At 35.7% G+C, this 19987-nt stretch overlaps 1 protein-coding gene across 3 annotated transcripts in view; it reads left to right on the top strand.

The window, feature by feature from the left end:
• The window catches only part of U2SURP (U2 snRNP associated SURP domain containing), a 66057-nt gene that overhangs the window by 24144 nt on the left and 21926 nt on the right, over positions 1–19987 (top strand). For 2 of the 3 annotated variants that reach the window (XM_036877306.2, XM_036877305.2), the window contains exons 11-19: positions 743–908; positions 1055–1266; positions 2191–2234; positions 5301–5405; positions 6477–6543; positions 6622–6785; positions 8094–8256; positions 8660–8739; positions 19386–19473. In XM_036877306.2, coding sequence (XP_036733201.2) covers positions 743–908; positions 1055–1266; positions 2191–2234; positions 5301–5405; positions 6477–6543; positions 6622–6785; positions 8094–8256; positions 8660–8739; positions 19386–19473 — 1089 coding nt within the window. Of the gene's footprint in view, positions 1–742; positions 909–1054; positions 1267–2190; positions 2235–5300; positions 5406–6476; positions 6544–6621; positions 6786–8093; positions 8257–8659; positions 8740–19385; positions 19474–19987 lie in introns of those variants that run through there. The other variant, XM_036877307.2, reaches the window with a different exon arrangement.

Raw genomic sequence — 19987 nt, 5'->3', positions numbered from 1 at the left:
TACGATTTTTCAAATCAGGACATGACCAGTGCTGGGCAATTGGCTTTTGAGATTACCCCTTTCCAATGCATAGCTTGCTTCCTTATGGATCTTCTTTTTTTTTTCCCCTCTTCATAAGAGCAAACCAGTGCTGTGATTTTTGTCTTTTATATTTTAATTCTTTTCCCTGTTTCAGTGTTAATTTGTGTTATAGGGAAGGTAGTGGTTATACATAATGCACTTTTTAAAACAATTATATTTACGACTTCATTGCATATTTACTATTTTTTTCTCTATTCTTGATTATTCTCTATTTTCTCTATTCTGAGTGCTAGAAAAAGAAAAGGTTATTAGATCCTTTTTTTTTTATTGTCAACAAATATTTCCTCCTTTCCCTAAATGTGATAATCACTGATGCCTGAAAAATATTGCTAAATGCCTGAACAAACCATAGAACAGCTTATTTTAGATGTAGGATCTCAGAAGAAAGAAGAAGGAGGTTAAAAGTATACTTATGATTCTCTAGCCACCCACCCTCTTCACCCTGGTCACTTGTTTATGTAAAACAGAATGTTGCTGGTGTGAAAAGATTGGTGAATGCCCCCTGAGGATAAGATTTTAACCTTTGTTAGAAGTCATAGTACTTAAATGGAAGTTGTAGCATTAATATATTTATATTTTGCAAAAATTACTTTGCTTTTTGTTGCATAGAATTCTTTTTCCTATCTTTTTTACATACCAAAAAACTCATGTCTTTTAATAGATGAATGAAGAAATGCTGTGCCAAGAATTTGGAAGATTTGGACCATTAGCCAGTGTGAAAATTATGTGGCCGAGAACTGATGAAGAAAGAGCAAGAGAGAGAAATTGTGGCTTTGTGGCCTTTATGAATAGAAGAGATGCTGAAAGAGCTTTAAAAAATTTAAATGGTAAAAAAGTTCAGGTGGTTCTGAAAAGCATTATAAAAACTAGGGAAAATAGAAATGTTTAAAATGAAAATTGATTCAAATCCCAGAAATCATTTATTTATTTCTTGAGAGTTACCAAAGTGACCTTTCTTTTTTTTTTTTCGTAGGAAAGATGATTATGTCTTTTGAAATGAAGTTAGGTTGGGGTAAAGCTGTGCCTATTCCTCCACATCCAATATACATTCCACCTTCAATGATGGAACATACACTTCCCCCTCCTCCGTCAGGACTGCCTTTTAATGCGCAGCCTAGAGAGCGGTTAAAAAACCCCAATGCTCCCATGTTACCGCCACCTAAAAACAAGGAGGATTTTGAGAAGGTAATTAAAAAAGTGTACATAGGGCCGCATCTAATTTGTAAATACTAAATCTGTGGTAGTATTTCTTTTCAACAATTTTATAGAAAATGTGTGTGTAGTTCTGTTTGGAAACTCTTAAAGAATTAAGTAGATGTGTTCCCTGCCTTAGCCCATGGAAATCCTATATTGAAATACTAGGTCATATTTTTACTTGTGGCTACCATTCCTTTCTGATCACTTATTAAGTTTTTTTTCCCCCTTTGTCCACTGTTGTACCCAGGTTTGCTTAAGTGCAGTATCTACAAATACTTTGATGTGAGAAAGTGATACTTTGTATTTGGTTAAGTGACTTTTCAATTTAGAAAGATCTCCTAAATAAACTGTTTGGATGGCAGCTAGCTTAGTTCTCAGGATCTGAGGTTTTGTAATATTTGAGAGCATGTATGGTTTTTAAAAAACAGTTAACTACTCTAGTAAAGCAAAGGGTGAGTATTTTCTTTTTATTAAACATAAAACCAACTTAATTTCCAGTTAAAAGAATTTGTTGGTTCTATTATGAAATATTTACACTTAAAATGACAGGGCTGGTTTTAAAGGCTTGGGAACAAAGTAGAAAATGTATGGTCAGAGGCAAACAGTTAATTATTTCACAAATTAAAATCTTTATCTGATAATTCTCAGTGTAGTACCTATTTCAGTGCATTGATGTGCATTCTGGCAGGAATGTTCTGATTCTTTGCATTTAGTGAACATTATTGTTCACTGAACACATCCATTTGCATTTATGTAATTGCTTAGTGTTTAATTACTTCAAATGCAGTGATTGCCTGCAAAACTTGTGATTAGATGTGTAGTATTTTCAATGCATATGTATATTTTTGCTTGTTACTTGTTAACAATACTCACATATTCTATGTTTATTATCTGATGTGACTTCATATACAGACTCTGTCGCAAGCCATAGTCAAAGTGGTTATCCCAACAGAAAGGTACATGTTTTTCTTTATTATTACTGATCTAAATATAGACAATATCCCCTTCTGAATTAAAAAAAAGTGGTGTTGAGGAAAAGGTAGTATCTTGACTGAGCAATGGTTCCTTCCCAGTATTTTTTTGGGGGGATATGTGAAACTTAACTAACCTTAGTATACTTTACAATTTTATGTCATCTTTTTTCATTTTTGCTTGTTACCCAGTGTAGGGAATTTTATAGATATAATAGTTAGAATGTGTTTAATAGATTTAATCTGGAGTTGTTAGTCTGATACGTAATGTTAAGACTGTTGTGATAAAAAATAGGTGTATTAAATGTATCTTAAATGTTAAATAATGTTACAATTTGACCCAATCTGTTATTTTTTTCCCTTGTTTTCTGAGTTATCTATGTTTATTAACATGCAATCTTAGTTTGAGGTCTCCTTACTGAAGGCATAGCTTTTTTTTCTAACTGATTTTAAGAAGGAATTTCTATTATTTTCACGAAGACCAATACATACCAGAAACTTTTTTCCATAATAAAAAAGGTGTTTAGAATTCTTTTATTTTCCTTTCTTCCTTTTTTTTCTTTTTCAACATAATGGTAAAGCAGAAGAACTCATGCCCTAGGTACGCTCTTGCTCAGTCAAGCTAAGCCTTTTCCCAAACACAGGAACACAACACTGGTTGAATAATAAATGAACACAAAATACCAAATTCTCTTTGACATTGGCCTTGGTGAGCAACACCAGCTGAACTGTCTGCGGCAGCGGGGGACCAGGAAACATCATAGGATGGATTGGGAAAGTATACAGGTTTTGACCAGACATTGGTACGATCGACTCCAGTAAATGTGGTTTTATTGTAACTGAGAGACAATTTTTTTATTGTTATTGTTGCCCAGAATAAGATAATTTGCATTTTAAAATAAAATAATGCACTTTAAAATATATCATGTTTTTGTACTACACTGTTTCATTGTAATAGAAAAGTCACCCACAATACTTAAGGAAAGAGAGTGTGATTACTTACAGATTCTTTACTAATCTTGAATTCAAGTTAGCTACAACTAATTGTCAGATTTTGATTTTAAATGATCTATGAAACATTTTAAAACTTCTTTTAAACTTAAAATTTTCTAAAATTAGATCTGTCAGTTACAAGCCTGTTTAAAACTATAGCGGGTTTTTCCACTGATAAAGCATTCATAGGAAGGTATTTTTTGTAGCATTCAAAAAGCATATATCCAGTAGTAGCTTTACATTTGGCTCAGGTTATTTAACAGAATTTTAAGAATACACTTTGCTGAAGTCTTGATTCACCATTACAATGAATTGTTTGTTTTAAATTTGCTAAACCATTTTTCATCTATCTTTAATACTCAAGTCAAGTTGCTTTTGACTTAATTCATACGAGTTTCTGGATGTATATATCATTTGTCCACCTACTAATTAATTTTATATATTATATACTTAACTTAAAATTTCCCTTTAATTTGACACATTATCAGTGGCACTTTTGAAACAGAATCATAACTTTATACTATCTCCCTTCCTTCAAATAATGTCATTATCTGAGATGCTGAGAATACATTCTCATTTGGATATCAAGTACAAGGACTGCATATTTGCAGAGTAATACTTTTGTGAAAAAAATTATTTTCAGATTTATAATTAAGTGATTTTTTTGTTTTTTTAACAATTTGAGGTTGAATTAATACTTTTTAAATGTATAGTTTCCCCTTTGTTAAAGATGTAAATCTTCATTTTTCTCACTATGTAGAGATTTTAGTGTTCACTTAAGTAGTTTGTTTGGAAAATGTGAGAAAATTATAAGGACCACAAAGTAAATTATTTTACTGTTCATGTGCTCTGAAGCAGAGCATTATAGAGTCAAAAAAATTTGTCTTATTTGGTAATTATATATTTATTTATATTCTAGCAATGATATAAACTTAGTTTGAGCTGGGAATGCTAAAGGTGTAATATAGTGTGTGCCTTGTACAAAGAGTCAATATCCTTTTGCTCTTCCCAACTGTTATTTGCCAACTCTGTTATGCTGGAGGACTGGTGAAATGAGAAATCAAAAGCAGCTTATAATAAGCTGAGTCATTTTTGCTTTACACTGTATACAGTGACTAAAACTGTGTTTGGAATCTGCTAAGGTATCACATGACTTTAGGAGCCAGCTTCAGACTTTAAAAATGAATGCTTTTTTATGAGCCCAACCAATAAAACGATTATACTAAAAAGTTAATTCACATATTTTATTTTTGGCTTAAATATTGGAACGTAGTTGTTAGGAAAAATGGGGAGGGCATTTCACCATGTCCCTAATTTTGGAATATTTTAGAAAGAGGATTCCACTCATTTAAGGCTTTGACAATATAGTTGCTTCATTGATTCATAATTCACAGGTAGAATTATACATGTCATGAGTTGGGTGAACTAGTTTGAAGTGTGGTCCAAAGGGATGTTGCCTCATTAAAGGTCAGATTCAATAAAAACTCCATCTGCTATATCTGTACCAGAAAAGCACAGCAGTTGGATGGATTTTTTTTATTAAATCAGGCCTTAAACTTGTTAAGTAGTTTTGCATTTTTATAAATTACCGTCATGTATATAACATTCAATACCATCACAAAAGTGCTTGGTTTAGAATATTTTCTTTTAAAACTGAGTTAGTATGTAAGATTTTAGATGACTGTGGTAACATGTAAGCTTCAAGTTACTGATTTTATACATTTGCAGCTTTCCAGTTAGTTGTGACTCATAATTTAATGTTTTGTATTTGGAAAATAAGATTAAGTGTCATTTAGAAAATTAAATCTTTATTACCGTGAAGCTGTGTTATGGTTTCCCACCTCCCTTCACCTTTCCTGCCCCACCACTTCCCTGTCCCCATTGCCCCACTCCCTCTTAATGCATATGCCATTAACATGCTCCAGGTTACATTTTTGGTATAAAATTCTGTATTAGCAGAATAATCTTCTTCTGCACAACTATAGTAACTTAGGTCAAGTGTAGTTTTATATAGTGGTAGGTCTGAATCCATTTTCTTTAACTGTGTTGTTGTTGTAGGAATTTACTCGCCCTGATACATCGGATGATAGAGTTTGTTGTACGTGAAGGGCCAATGTTTGAAGCTATGATTATGAACAGAGAAATCAATAATCCTATGTTCAGGTGTGCATTTTTTTATTATTAAATGTACATATAAAATTGACCATTCTTACCATTTTTACATGTACAGTTCAGTGGCATTAAGTACATTCTCATTGTCATGCAGCCATCACCGCTGTTCATCTACAGAAGTTCTCTCATCTTCCATAACTGAACCTTTGTACACTTTAAACAAAAACTCCCTATTCCATTGGTCCCCCAGGCTTTGGCAACCACTATTCTACTTTCTGTCTCTCTTAATTTGATTACTCTAGGTACCTCATATAGGTGGAGTCAAAATATTTGTACTTTTAAGACTGGCTTATTTCACTTAGCATTTTGTCTTCAAGGTTCATGTTGTGGCATGTGGCAGATTTTCAGTATCTTTTAAGGCTGAATAATATTTTATTGCACATATATACCGTATTGTTTATCCTCAGGTGTGCGTTTTAAAAATGCTTTTAACTTATTTTTTGGAATTACAAATATTTCCAGGAATAAAGTTCTAAAAGTATATGGGGCTACTTTTGCAATGGGATGAGAAGAAAGTTTTAGTAAGTTGCACAGAGTGTATGTGGGTCACTTTTCCAACTAATTTTGATTTAATTAACATTCCCTAGGAGGAAAATACTTTATGCTTTTCAGTGAAAGAGTCTGTCATAAGTAACATATAGAACAAATGAGGTTTATAGGAAATTGCATATCTTCTGAATAGCTTTGGTATCTAAGACATTCATTTAGCATTCTTAAGCCATTTAAAAGCCACTGCTTTTGAAATTATATCTTGGGAAAACTTCTCCATTGCCAGACACAGTATCAGATAGATAGAGTTCAGTAAAGTTGATATTAATACTCAGCATAGTGCATACCTAAATTCAGAAATTAATGTCCGTCCCCAAAAACAGTTGTTGGCTGTGGTGAGGAAGAGAATAAACGGCAGTTGGCACTGGGTGAGGATTTCTCTTCAGGGGTCTTTGCTTCTGGTTTTATTTACAACTAAATGGGCAGATAATATTTCTCGTTTCTTTATATTTACTTGAAGATAATTCTTCATTAAAGAATATGGTGCTTAATTTTTGTTTTCTTTTGTTTTAGATTCTTATTTGAAAACCAGACACCAGCCCATGTTTACTATAGGTGGAAGCTTTATTCTATTCTGCAGGCAAGTAAAATCAATTGCTTTGTTAATTTTGACTCTGAAGTACTAGGTCTGTGTAATAACATTCTGGACATTGATTAGGGAGATTCTCCAACTAAGTGGCGGACAGAAGATTTTCGCATGTTCAAAAATGGATCTTTTTGGAGGCCACCACCATTAAATCCATACTTGCATGGGATGTCAGAAGAGCAAGAAACAGAAGCTTTTGTAGAGGAGCCTAGTAAAAAGGGAGCACTTAAGGAAGAGTAAGATTTTTTCCTTTCTGCTGTATATTCAGAAGAGTTGCTTTAATGATTGCTATAATTAGTGGTCTAACTAGATGTTAACCATAAAAGAAATTTTTTATTTTTTACTTGTGAATGTTTAAAATAATGTAACATCTCTTATCATATGCTTTGGAATTTTAAACATTTTGGCAAGTATAAATGTGTGTCCTGTTGACCTTGACCTCTTCCTACTATTAAAAACTAGCGATGATCTCTTTGTGAAGTGGTGATTCTCTAGCCTTGGAATACTTGTGATTCTTATAGAAATTAGCTTAGGACTTAACATTCTAGCTCTTTGAATGCAACATGAAGAGGAAGAATTATTGTATGAATTAGTAGGTCAGATGGTCACCTTCACAAAGCCTCTCCACAGTTGGCAGTGTGTGGCTAGCACAGAAGCCTGTGTTATTTGTTAGTCTCAGTCAGCACCAATATAGTGCAGTTAGCCTGGTTTAAGAAGCAGAAATAAATTTAACTATTAAATGTTTAGAATAAGTTCTTTATACCTCATGGGAAAAAACTGGCTAAAGGAATTTTTCACATATCAGATTATATACTTCACTGCATAGTCTGTAAACCTTAATACTAGTTATTGTTGTTTGTGAGAGCATTTGCTAATGAAGAATTACAGTATTTGAGAGTATATTTGCCTCAAGACATGTTGATTTTTACTTTTGTCCAGGGATCCACAGACTCAGCCCATAGACTAAATCTGGCTGCCTCCTGTTTTTGTAAATAAAGTTCTAATGGAACATGATCATGCCTATTCCTTTACATGCTGTCTGTGACTGTTTTGGTGTCATTGCAGCAGTGTCGAGTAGCTGATAGAAACCATTATGACCTCAAAGCCTCAAATATTTACTGTCTGATTCTTAACAGAAAAGGTTTGTCTCTCTCTGCTTTAGTCTGTTCTAAGCAGAAGTGCTAAAATAATATTTCCTTTGAAGGAGAATAAAGAACTTAAAAGTTCTTTTTCACTGTAATAGGATAATAGGACTGGGGCACTCTCAAGACTCTTGAAAAAAATGCCCATAATTTTAAATTTACTTCATTTGTAAACAGAAATCACTGCAGTTTATTAGTCCCCAGAAGAGTGTTATTTCCCCATAGCTCTTCAAAAAGAAAAGTAACATGTTTTGGGAACTTAGCACAAATCAAACTTAACAGAATTTAGTCTTCACAATTTTATCTGAGTGGGTTTTAAAGTAATTAGCTTACATGCAGAAACTATAATGCCATTTGAAATTTGTATTTATAAATTCTTAAAAGTTAAAAAATTGTATTCAGACAGAGGGACAAATTAGAAGAAATCCTGCGGGGGTTAACTCCAAGGAAAAATGATATTGGGGATGCAATGGTTTTCTGTCTTAATAATGCTGAAGCTGCTGAAGAAATAGTGGATTGCATTACTGAGTCATTGTCCATCTTAAAGACTCCCCTTCCCAAAAAGGTATGAGAATGATTTCTCTTTATGGAAATTTAAGTAAACGGGAGTAATAGTTGATTTCTTTTTGGATTGAAATTGGTTTTCTTTTGCATGAAGAACTTGACTGAAGAAAATCTTTCCCAGTGCAGTCTTATTTTCTTTCTGCCTGGGAAACTTTACTTGACACAGAAGTTATCATCAGTTTGAAATGTAAATGAGGAATAACAGATTTTATCCCTGCCAAAGTCATAGTTATGGGGATGTTGAATTTCTTTAGATCTTTTAATTAGTTATTATTAAATTATAGCTGAGTATTAGCCTTATGCCACTGATTCCAAAGAATTTCAATATGGAATTTTTTCTAGATACATTAGTTGCTGTTAGTTTTTGTATTTATTCAGTTCCATGTTATCTTTTGGTGTCCTAGATTGCCAGATTGTATTTGGTTTCTGATGTTTTGTACAACTCTTCAGCCAAAGTTGCCAATGCTTCATATTATAGAAAATTGTAAGTATGGTGTAAGCTGATACTCCTGAAATAAAATATAAGGGTAAGGATTTCAGAAAAGAGGATTGTTTTGATAATTAATACCCTCAATAGTAAGAAATAATTTGAATTCCTTCACACCATGTAAAATATTCTAAAAAATTTGGATTGCATTCATTGAACTAAAGCACCTGGAGCTAAATTACCAGTTTTTTTGAAAATTGTTGTCAGTTTCTTTATTAACTGTTGATAATACAGCATATAGGAAGAGTTAAAAAAATCTTTATTTTTATTGCATATTTAGCCACTTGTATAATAAGCTGAAACAATAGAAGTTATGGCAAACAAAAGAAGAAAACAAAGACTGCATTATTTAAAGGATCTGTGTTCTCTTCTGATCATCACTGTATTAGTTATAGTTCACTGAATGTTTTCTTACATAACAGGAAATTATGTTGCTGTACTGTAGTTAATATATAACTGTTCTTCAGTTCCCTACAATTCCTTTTATTTTTATTTATTTATTTATTTTTCCTTTCTTTGTGGCTATTTATTTATTTTTTTGTTTATTGTTATCATTAATCTACAATTACATGAAGAACATTATGTTTACTAGGCTCTCCCCTACCCTAAGTCCCCCCCACAAACCCCATTACAGTCACTGTCCATCAGCATAGTAAGATGTTGTAGAATCACTACTTGTCTTCCTGTGTTGCACAGCCCTCCCCATGCCACCCCCACATTATACATGCTAATCATAATGCCTCCTTTCATCTTCCCCGCCCTTATCCCTCCCTACCCTCCCATTCTCCCCCAGTCTCTTTCCCTTTGGTAATTGTTAGTCCATTCTTGGGTTCTGTGATTCTGCTGCTGTTTTGCTCCTTCGGTTTTTCCTTTGTTCTTATACTCCACAGATGAGTGAAATCATTTGGTATTTCTCTTTCTCCATTTGGCTTATTTCACTGAGCATAATACCCTCTAGCTCCATCCATGTTGTTGCAAATTGTAGGATTTGTTTTCTTCTTATGGCTGAGTAATATTCCGTTGTGAATACGTACCACATCTTTATCCATTCATCTACGGATGGACACTTAGGTTGCTTCCATTTCTTGGCTATTGTAAATAGTGCTGCAATATACATAGGCATCTGTCTTTTTCAAACGGCAGAGCTGCATTCTTAGGGTAAATTCCTAGAAGTGGAATTCCTGGGTCAACTGGTAAGTCTATTTTGAGCATTTTGAGGAACCTCCAAACTGCTTTCCAGAGTGGTTGAACTAATTTACATTCCCACCAGCAGTGTAGGAGGGTTCCCCTTTCTCCACAACCTCGCCAACATTTGTTGTTTGTCTTTTGGATGGTAGCGATCCTTACCGGTGTGAGGTGATAATCTCATTGTGGTTTTAATTTGCATTTATCTGATGACAAGCGATGTGGAGCATCTTTTCATATGTCTGTTGGCAATCTGAATTTCTTCTTTGGAGAACTGTCTGTTCAGCTCCTCTGCCCATTTTTTAATTGGATTATTTGCTTTTTGTTTGTGGAGTGTGAGCTCTTTATATATTTTGGATGTCAAGCCTTTATCGGATCTGTCATTTACAAATATATTCTCCCATACTGTAGGGTACCTTTTTGTTCTATTGATGGTGTCCTTTGCTGTACAGAAGCTTTTTAGCTTGATATAGTCCCACTTGTTCATTTTTGCTTTTGTTTTCCTTGCCCTGGGAGATATATTCATGAAGAAGTTGTTAATGTTCACATCCAAGATATTTTTGCCTATGTTTTTTTCTAAGAGTTTTATGGTTTCATGACTTACATTCAGGTCTTTGATCCATTTTGAGTTTACTTTTGTGTATGGGGTTAGACAGTGATCCAGTTTCATTCTCTTACATGTAGCTGTCCAGTTTTGACAGCACCATCTGTTGAAGAGACTGTCATTTCCCCATTGCATGTCCATGGCTCCTTTATCAAATATTAATTGGCCATATATGTTTGGGTTAATGTCTGGAGTCTCTAGTCTGTTCCACTGGTCTGTGGCTCTGTTCTTGTGCCAGTACCAAATTTTCCTGATTACTATGGCTTTATAGTAGAGCTTGAAGTTTGGGAGTGAGATCCCCCCCACTTTATTCTTCTTTCTCAGGATTGCTTTGGCTATTTGGGGTCTTGGTGTTTCCATATGAATTTTAGAACTATTTGTTCCAGTTTGTTGAAGAATGTTGTTGGTAATTTGGTAGGGATTGCATCAAATCTGTATATTGCTTTGGGCAGGATGGCCATTTTGACTATATTAATTCTTTCTAGCCAAGAGCATGGGATGAGTTTCCATTTGTTAGTGTCCTCTTTAATTTCTCTTAAGAGTGTCTTATAGTTTTCAGGGTATAGGTCTTTCACTTCTTTGGTTAGGTTTATTCCTAGGTATTGTATTCTTTTTTTTTTTTGAGAGGGCATCTCTCATATTTATTGATCAAATGGTTGTTAACAACATTAAAATTCTGTATAGGGGGGGTCAATGCTCAATGCACAATCATTAATCCACCCCAAGCCTAATTCTCGTCAGTCTCCAATCTTCTGAAGCATAACGAACAAGTTCTTACATGGTGAACAGTACAAGGGCAGTCATCACAGAAACTTTCGGTTTTGATCACGCATTATGAACTATAAACAATCAGGTCAAATATGAATATTCGTTTGATTTTTATACTTGATTTATATGTAGATCCCACATTTCTCCCTTTATTATTATTATTATTATTATTTTTAATAAAATGCTGAAGTGGTAGGTAGATGTAAGATAAAGGTAGAAAACTTAGTTTAGTGTTGTAAGAGAGCAAATGTAGATGATCAGGTGTGTGCCTGTAGACTATGTGTTAATCCAAGTTAGACAAGGGCAATAAAACATCCACGTTGCAGAAGATTTCTCTCAGAACAGTGGGGGTGAGGTTCTAAGCCTCACCTCTGTTGATCCCCAATTTCTCACCTGATGGCCCCCCTGTGACTGTGCCTGTCTTAGGTTGTTCCTCCCTTGAGGAATCTTACCCGTCTCTGGCTAACCAGTCATCTTCCGGGGCCATACAGGGAAATGTAAAGTTGGTAAGTGAGAGAGAAGCCATATTGTTTGAAAAGATTAGCTTTTTACTTCTTTGCAGATTATGCCCTGTGGCTTCTATGCCCAGCATTTGTCTTGAGGTATCTTTACCACTTGGAGGAATTATGATACTCGGTAAATTCGATATGAAGCACGAATTCTATTTAAGGGTTGTAATTAGGAAGGAAGAAGAAAAGCTATAGAGGTAGCAGATGGAAGAAAACATGGGAAGATTGATTATTTCTTTGACATATCTTCTTCTAGAGTAACTTAAGCATGTATAGGTTTTAAACTAATTAAATTGCGCACACACATTAACATAATAGGAATACATTTACATAACCAAAGCAGATCTATAATTACGAGCCATCTCCAGTGAAGCCAAGAAAACCAGTTAGGCACCCTAGGCATTTGTGAAAATTTGTCTATGATATGATGGATATTGTCCAACTGTAGTTGAACAGTCTGAGAGAAATCAGACAAAACAGCCCATTCGTGGGAACTGTTCACATCCCATATGTTCTTTTAACAGTAAATAGTCTGTAGTTGTAAGATTTTGGAGCGATACAACTTGCACTTCTCCTAATTCTTGGTTGAATTCCAACAGTGTAGATCCAGTCAAATTTGTGGTTTTACTGTATGCACAGGCCAGCTTAGATATCTCCTTCCTCATTCCCATGGCAAGTCCAGGAACCAGTGGGATGAATGCAGCTACAACTGCAGCATCGCCTGGATCTTTGTTGAGGCTTTTTGATGATCATCTTCTGGTATGACTCTTCCAGAGAGTGCTGATGTTGGAAGTTCTTCTTCATATCGTATCTTAGTTCATTTTCGGGGTACCCAATTAGGCTTTGATCCTCTGTATAAACACAAACAGACCCTTTGCCCACACTTTGATATGCCCTTTATACCATTGTGTAGAACTCATTGGAGGTCACCACAGAGGAACTCCTTTTTTTTTTTTTTTTTTTTTTTTTAAAGAGAAAGGAATATTATCAGAAAAGTGTACCTCCATAGCCGATCATCTGACACCCTTTACGTGATCAAAATTAAGGATATTTAAAGCATGCATTAATCGTTGATTTACAGTTAGTTTTATCCTATCATGGAGTAATCCCTCTTTTCTTTCTTTTTGTTTTTTGTTTTTTGTTTTTTTGTTATCTTTAATCTACACTTACATGAAGAATATTATGTTTACTGGGCTCTCCCCTATACCAGTTCCCCGCTATAAACCCCTTTACAGTCACTGTCCATTAGCATAACTAAATGCTGTAGAATCACTACCCGTCCTCTCCATGTTGCACAGCCCTCCCCATTCTCCCACCCCCCCATGCATGCTCATCTTAATTATCCCCTTCTTCCTGCCCCCCCTTATCCCTCCCTACCCACCCATCCTCCCCAGTCCCTTTCCCTTTGGTACCTGTTAGTCCATTCTTGGGTTCTGTGATTCCGCTGCTGTTTTGTTCCTTCAGTTTTTCCTTTGTTCTTATACTCCACAGATGAGTGAAATCATTTGGTATTTCTCTTTCTCCGCTTGGCTTATTTCACTGAGCATAATACCCTCCAGCTCCATCCATGTTGCTGCAAATGGTAGGATTTGCCCTCTTCTTATGGCTGAGTAGTATTCCATTGTGTATATGTACCACATCTTCTTTATCCATTCATCTACCGATGGACATTTAGGTTGTTTCCAATTCTTGGCTATTGTAAATAGTGCTGCGATAAACATAGGGGTGCATCTGTCTTTCTCAAACTTGATTGCTGCATTCATAGGGTAAATTCCTAGAAGTGCAATTCCTGGGTCAAATGGTAAGTCTGTTTTGAGCATTTTGATGAACCTCCATACTGCTTTCCACAATGGTTGAACTAGTTTACATTCCCACCAGCAGTGTAGGAGGGTTCCTCTTTCTCCACAGCCTCGCCAACATTTGTTGTTGTTTGTCTTTTGGATGGCAGCCATCCTTACTGGTGTATGGCGATAACTCATTGTAGTTTTAATTTGCATTTCTCTGATAATTAGTGATGTGGAGCATCTTTTCATGTGTCTGTTGGCCATCTGTATTTCTTTTTTGGAGAACTGTCTGTTCAGTTCCTCTGCCCATTTTTTAATTGGGTTATTTGATTTTTGTTTGTTGAGGCGTGTGAGCTCTTTATATATTTTGGACATCAAGCCTTTATCGGATCTGTCATTTACAAATATATTCTCCCATACTGTAGGGTTCCTTTTTGTTCTATTGATGGTGTCTTTTGGTGTACAGAAGCTTTTCAGCTTAATATAGTCCCACTTGTTCATTTTTTGCTATTGTTTTCCTTGCCCAGGGAGATATGTTCAAGAAGAGGTCACTCATGTTTATGTCTAAGAGGTTTTTGCCTATGTTTTTTTTCCACGAGTTTAATGGTTTCATGACTTACATTCAGGTCTTTGATCCATTTTGAATTTACTTTTGTATATGGGGTTAGACAATGGTCCAGTTTCATTCTCCTACATGTAGCTGTCCAGTTTTGCCAGCACCATCTGTTGAAGAGACTGTCATTTCTCCATTGTATGTCCATGGCTCCTTTATCAAATATTAATTGACCATATATGTTTGGGTTAATGTCTGGAGTCTCTAGTCTGTTCCACTGGTCTGTGGCTCTGTTCTTGTGCCAGTACCAAATTTTCTTGATTACTCTGGCTTTGTAGTAGAGCTTGAAGTTTGAGAGTGAGATCCCCCCACTTTATTCTTCTTTCTCAGGATTGCTTTGGCTATTTGGGGTCTTGGTGTTTCCATATGAATTTTTGAACTATTTGTTCCAGTTCATTGAAGAATGTTGCTGGTAGTTTCATAGGGATTGCATCAAATCTGTATATTGCTTTGGGCAGGATGGCCATTTTGACAATATTAATTCTTTCTAGCCAAGAGCATGGGAAGAGTTTCCATTTGTTAGTGTCCTCTTTAATTTCTCTTAAGAGTGTCTTATAGTTTTCAGGGTATAGGTCTTTCACTTCTTTGGTTAGGTTTATTCCTAGATATTTTATTCTTTTTCATGCCATTGTGAATGGAATTGTTTTCCTGATTTCTCTTTCTATTGGTTCATTGTTAGTGTATAGGAAAGCCACCGATTTCTATGTGTTAATTTTGTATCCTGCAACTTTGCTATATTCTGATATCAGTTCTAGTAGTTTTGGAGTGGAGTCTTTAGGGTTTTTTATGTACAATATCATGTCATCTGCAAATAGTGACAGTTTAACTTCTTCTTTACCAATCTGGATTCCTTGCATTTCTTTGTTTTGTCTAATTGCTGTGACTAGGACCTGCAGTACTATGTTGAATAACAGTGGGGAGAGTGGGCATCCCTGTCTTTTTTCCGAGATCTCAGAGGAAAAGCTTTCAGCTTCTCGCTGTTCAGTATGATGTTGGCTGTGGGTTTATCATATATGGCCTTTATTATGTTGAGGTACTTGCCCTCTGTACCCATTTTGCTGAGAGTTTTTATCATGAATAGATGTTGAATTTTTTCATATGCTTTTTCAGCATGTATGGAGATGATCATGTGGTTTTTGTCTTTCTTTTTGTTTATGTGGTGGATGATGTTGATGGATTTTCGAATGTAGTACCATCTTTGCATCCCTGGGATGAATCGCACTTGGTCGTGGTGTATGATGCTTTTGATATATTTTTGAATTCTGTTTGCTAATATTTTATTGAGTATTTTTGCATCTACGTTCATCAGGGATATTGGTCTGCAATTTTCTTTTTTGTTGGGGTCTTTGCCTGGTTTTGATATTAGGGTGATGTTGGCTACATAGAATGAGTTTGGGAGTATTCCCTCCTCTTCTATTTTTTGGAAAATTTCAAGGAGAATGGGCATTATATGTTCTCTGTTTGTCTGATAAAATTCCGAGGTAAATCCATCTGGCCTGGGGTTTTTTTTCTTGGGTAGTTTTTTGATTACTGCTTCAGTTTTGCTGGTAATTGGTTTGTTTAGATTTTGTGTTTTTTCCTTGGTCAATCTTGGAAGGTTGTATTTCTCTAGGAAGTTGTCCACTTCTTCTAGGTTTTCCAGCTTCTTGGCATATAGGTTTTCATAGTAGTCTCTAATAATTCTTCGTATTTCTGTTGGGTCTGTCGTGATGTTTCCTTTCTCGTTTCTGATTCTGTTGATGTGTGTTGATTCTCTTTTTGTCTTAATAAGTCTGGCTAGAGGCTTATCTATTTTGTTTATTTTCTGAAAGAACCAGCTCTTGGTTTCATTGATTTTTTTTCTATTGTTTTATTTTTCTTAGTTTTGTTTATTTCTTCTCTGATCTTTATTATGTCCCTCCTTCTGCTGACTTTAGTCCTCATTTGTTCCCTTGTTTTTCCAGTTTTGATAATTGTGACGTTGGACTATTCATTTGGGTTTGTTCTTCTTTCTTTATATATGCCTGGAGTGCTATATACTTTACTCTTAAGACTGCTTTCGCTGCGTCCCACAGAAGTTGGGGGTTTGTGTTATTGTTGTCATTTATTTCCATATATTGCTGAATCTCCATTTTAATTTGGTCATTGATCCATTGACTATTTAGAAGTGTGTTGTTAAGTCTCCATGTGTTTGTGAGCCTTTTTGCTTTCTTTGTACAGTTTAGTTCTAGTTTTATATCTTTGTGGTCTGAAAAGTTGGTTGGTAGGATTCCAATATTTTTGAATTTACTGAGGCTCTTTTTGTGGTCTATTCTGGAGAATGTTCCATGTGCACTTGAGAAGAATGTGTATCCTGTTGCTTTTGGGTATAGAGTTCTATAGATGTCTGTTAGGTTCATCTGTTCTAGTGTGTTGTTCAGTGCCTCTGTGTCCTTACTTATTTTCTGTCAGGTGGATCTGTCCGTTGGAGTGAATGGTGTGTTGAAGTCTCCCAAAATAAATGCATTGCATTCTATTTCCTCCTTTAGTTCTGTTAGTATTTGTTTCACATATCCTGGTGCTCCTGTGTTGGGTGCATATATATTTATAATGGTTATATCCTCTTGTTGGACTGACCCCTTTATCATTATGTGATGTCCTTCTTTATCTCTTGTTACTTTCTTTGTTTTGAAGTCTATTTTGTCTGATACTAGTACTGCAACACCTGCTTTTTTATCCCTGTTATTTGTATAAAATATCTTATTCCATCCCTTGACTTTTAGTCTGTGCATGTCTTTGGGTTTGAGGTGAGTCTCTTGTAAGCAGCACATGGATGGGTCTTGCTTTTTTATCCATTCTATTACTCTGCGTCTTTTGATAGGTGCATTCAGTTCATTTACATTTAGGATGATTATTGAAAGGTATGTACTTACTGCCATTTCGGGCTTTAGATTCGTGGTTACCAAAGGTTCCAGGTTACCTTCCTTACTATCTAGGAGTCTAACTTAACTAACTTAGTATGCTGCTACAGACACAATCTAAAGGTTCTTTTCTATTTCTCCTCCTTTTTCTTCCTCCTTCATTCTTTATATATTAGGTATCAAATTCTGTACTTTTTGTCTATCCCTTGATTGACTTTGGGGATAGTCAATTTAATTTTGCATTTGTCTAGCAATCAGCTTCTCCACCCTCCCAACCGTGATTTTACTACCTCTGGTGACAGCTATCCAGACCTCAGAACACTTCTATCTATAGCAGTCCCTCCAAAATAGACTGCAGAGATGGTTTGTAGGAGGTAAACTCTCTCATCTTTTGCTTATCTGGAAATTGTTTAATCCCTCCTTCAAATTTAAATGATAATCTCGCCAGATAAAGTAATCTTGGTTCCAGACCCTTCTGCTTCATGGCATTAAATACATCATGCCACTCCCTTCTGGCCTGTAAGGTTTCTGCTGAGAAGTCTGATGTTAGCCTGATGGGCTTTCCTTTGTATGTGATCTTATTTCTGCCTCTGGCTGCTTTTACCAGTCTGTCCTTATCCTTGGTCTATCCCATTTTAATTAGTATGTGTCTTGGTGTTGTCTTCCTTGAGTCCCATGTGTTGGGAGATCTGTGGATCTCCATGGCCCGAGAGACTATCTCCTTCCCCATATTGGGGAAGTTTTCAGCAATTACCTCCTCAAGGACACTTTCTATCCCTTTCTCTCTCTTCTTCTTCTTCTGGTATCCGTATAATGCGAATATTGTTCCGCTTGGATTGGTCACACAGTTGTGTCAATATTCTTTCATTTTTAGAGATCCTTTTTTCTCTCTGTGCCTCAGCTTCTTTGTATTCCTCTTCTCTAGTTTCTATTTCATTTATTATCTCCTCCACCATATCCAACCTGCTTTTAATACACTCCATCTTGCTCTTCAACGATTGGATCTCCGACCTGAATTCATTCCTGACTTCTTGGATGTCTTTCCAAAGCTCCATTAGAATGTTGATGATTTTTATTTTGAACTCCCTTTCAGGAAGAGTCACGAGGTCCATATCATTTAAATATTTCTCAGGAGTTGTATTAATAATTTTACTGTGGACAAGGTTCCTTTGGCGTTTCATGTTTGTATATGGCGCCCTGTAGTGTCCAGAAGCTCTATTCTGGAGATGCTCAGCCCCTGCAGCAATGTCGGGGTTTGCACGGGAGCGGTACTGTGCCTGGAGGGAGGAAAGAGCAGTTCCCCGCCTCCTGGCTCCTGTGCCTGTCTCCACTGCCTGAGCCAGTGGGCCGGTCACACAGGTATGTTTTTGTCCCAGAGCATCTGGATATGGATCCCTGCTTTCCACAAGCAGCCAGAATCCCAGTCTTCCCAGGAACTCTGCCTGTATTAACTTTCCAACCTGGTAGTCCTGCGAGTCTCATGAAAGCACCATGAAATGTAGGTTTGTGCTCCCAGAGCAGATCTCCGGAGCTAGGTATTCAGCAGTCCCAAGCCTTCCACTCCCTCCCTGCTCCGTTTCTCTTCCTCCGGCCAGTGAGCTGGGTTGGGGAAAGGGCTTGGGTCCCACGGAGCCACAGCTCTGGTATGTTACCCCCTTCGGTGAGGTCTGCTCTTGTCTCCAGGTGTGTGCATCTGACGCCATCCTCTTTCCTGTTGCTCTCTCAGGGTTAGTTGTGCCAATTAAATTTTCTAATTTTATCCAGTTTTAGGAGGAAGCCTCTGACTCTCTTCTCACAGCGCCATCTTTAATCCCATCTCCTTCTTTGTAGTCTTCAATTCCTTTTAGGTGTTTATCTTATGAATCGGAAGTTTTTCTCCAGGAACTGCTTCTGAGAGGAAATTTGGAGGTGTGGGTCCTAATCTTGGCTCTGTTATTACTTTTTTGGTTTGGACAAGTTGCTCAGTTTTTCAATTTCCTATTTTATAAGAATAAAGAGATCATTCTAGGTAGCTAAGATATTCTAGATGTTGAAGTTCCTTGATAGTCAAGGAAACTGGTTCTTGAGAGACACTTTTGCGGATTTTACAGGAGAAAACAAATTCAGAATTAAAAGAATTTGAAGCAGTTCAGTTACAGCTTTAGAGGTGAAACACCAAGTTACTGATTTTAAAGAATTACTTGGTTAATTTATTTATAAGGTTTTTTTAAGTCCAGGAAGGGTTTTCATTGCTAAATTATTGAAGTGGATGGGGATTTTTAAACAAATTCTATTGTAAAAAATATATTATTTGAATTTCAGTTTTGAAACAAAGTTATGTCAGATATTTTCAGACCTCAATGCTACCTATCGTACAATTCAAGGCCATTTACAGTCTGAAAACTTTAAGGTATGTTGGTGGTTTTATTACTTTTGCCCTAGTATTTTGAATGGGGGTTGGGTATAGGAATCATATAAAGTACATGAGACAGGTATAAGACATAACTTGGATATTTCAGAAATTATTTTAAAATTACTGCCATTTTTACTCTTAGTGTAAAAAAATTTTTTTTAATATCTGCTGTTGCTTTGTTGGGTGTCTGTTTTAGTTTTAAGTGTTTTATTTAAATATTACCATTCTTGTCACAAAACACATTCAGAAGATCACTCATTTTATAATGGTGTACATAATTTGGGTGGATTAGGAACACTGATTTTTAGTTGGTCATGTTTAGGAAGTATATTGTTACCAATTTTTATAACCTCTTAAGCTGTAGACCAATGTTAAGAAAAGTCAAAGAAAATACCTTACTTATAATTGAATAAGTAGATATATTTTCATGGGAAGAAGAACTTTTATTAAGGAAATTTTTTACCTTGGAAAATGCCCAATGACCCCATTTAGGGGATTCAGAGAGAGAACT

Source organism: Manis pentadactyla, chromosome 1, assembly GCF_030020395.1.
Source record: "Manis pentadactyla isolate mManPen7 chromosome 1, mManPen7.hap1, whole genome shotgun sequence".
In the NCBI taxonomy this organism is placed as follows: domain Eukaryota; kingdom Metazoa; phylum Chordata; class Mammalia; order Pholidota; family Manidae; genus Manis; species Manis pentadactyla.
The sequence above is the reverse complement of the archived record's forward strand: the minus strand, read 5'-3'. Positions and strand labels throughout refer to the sequence as shown.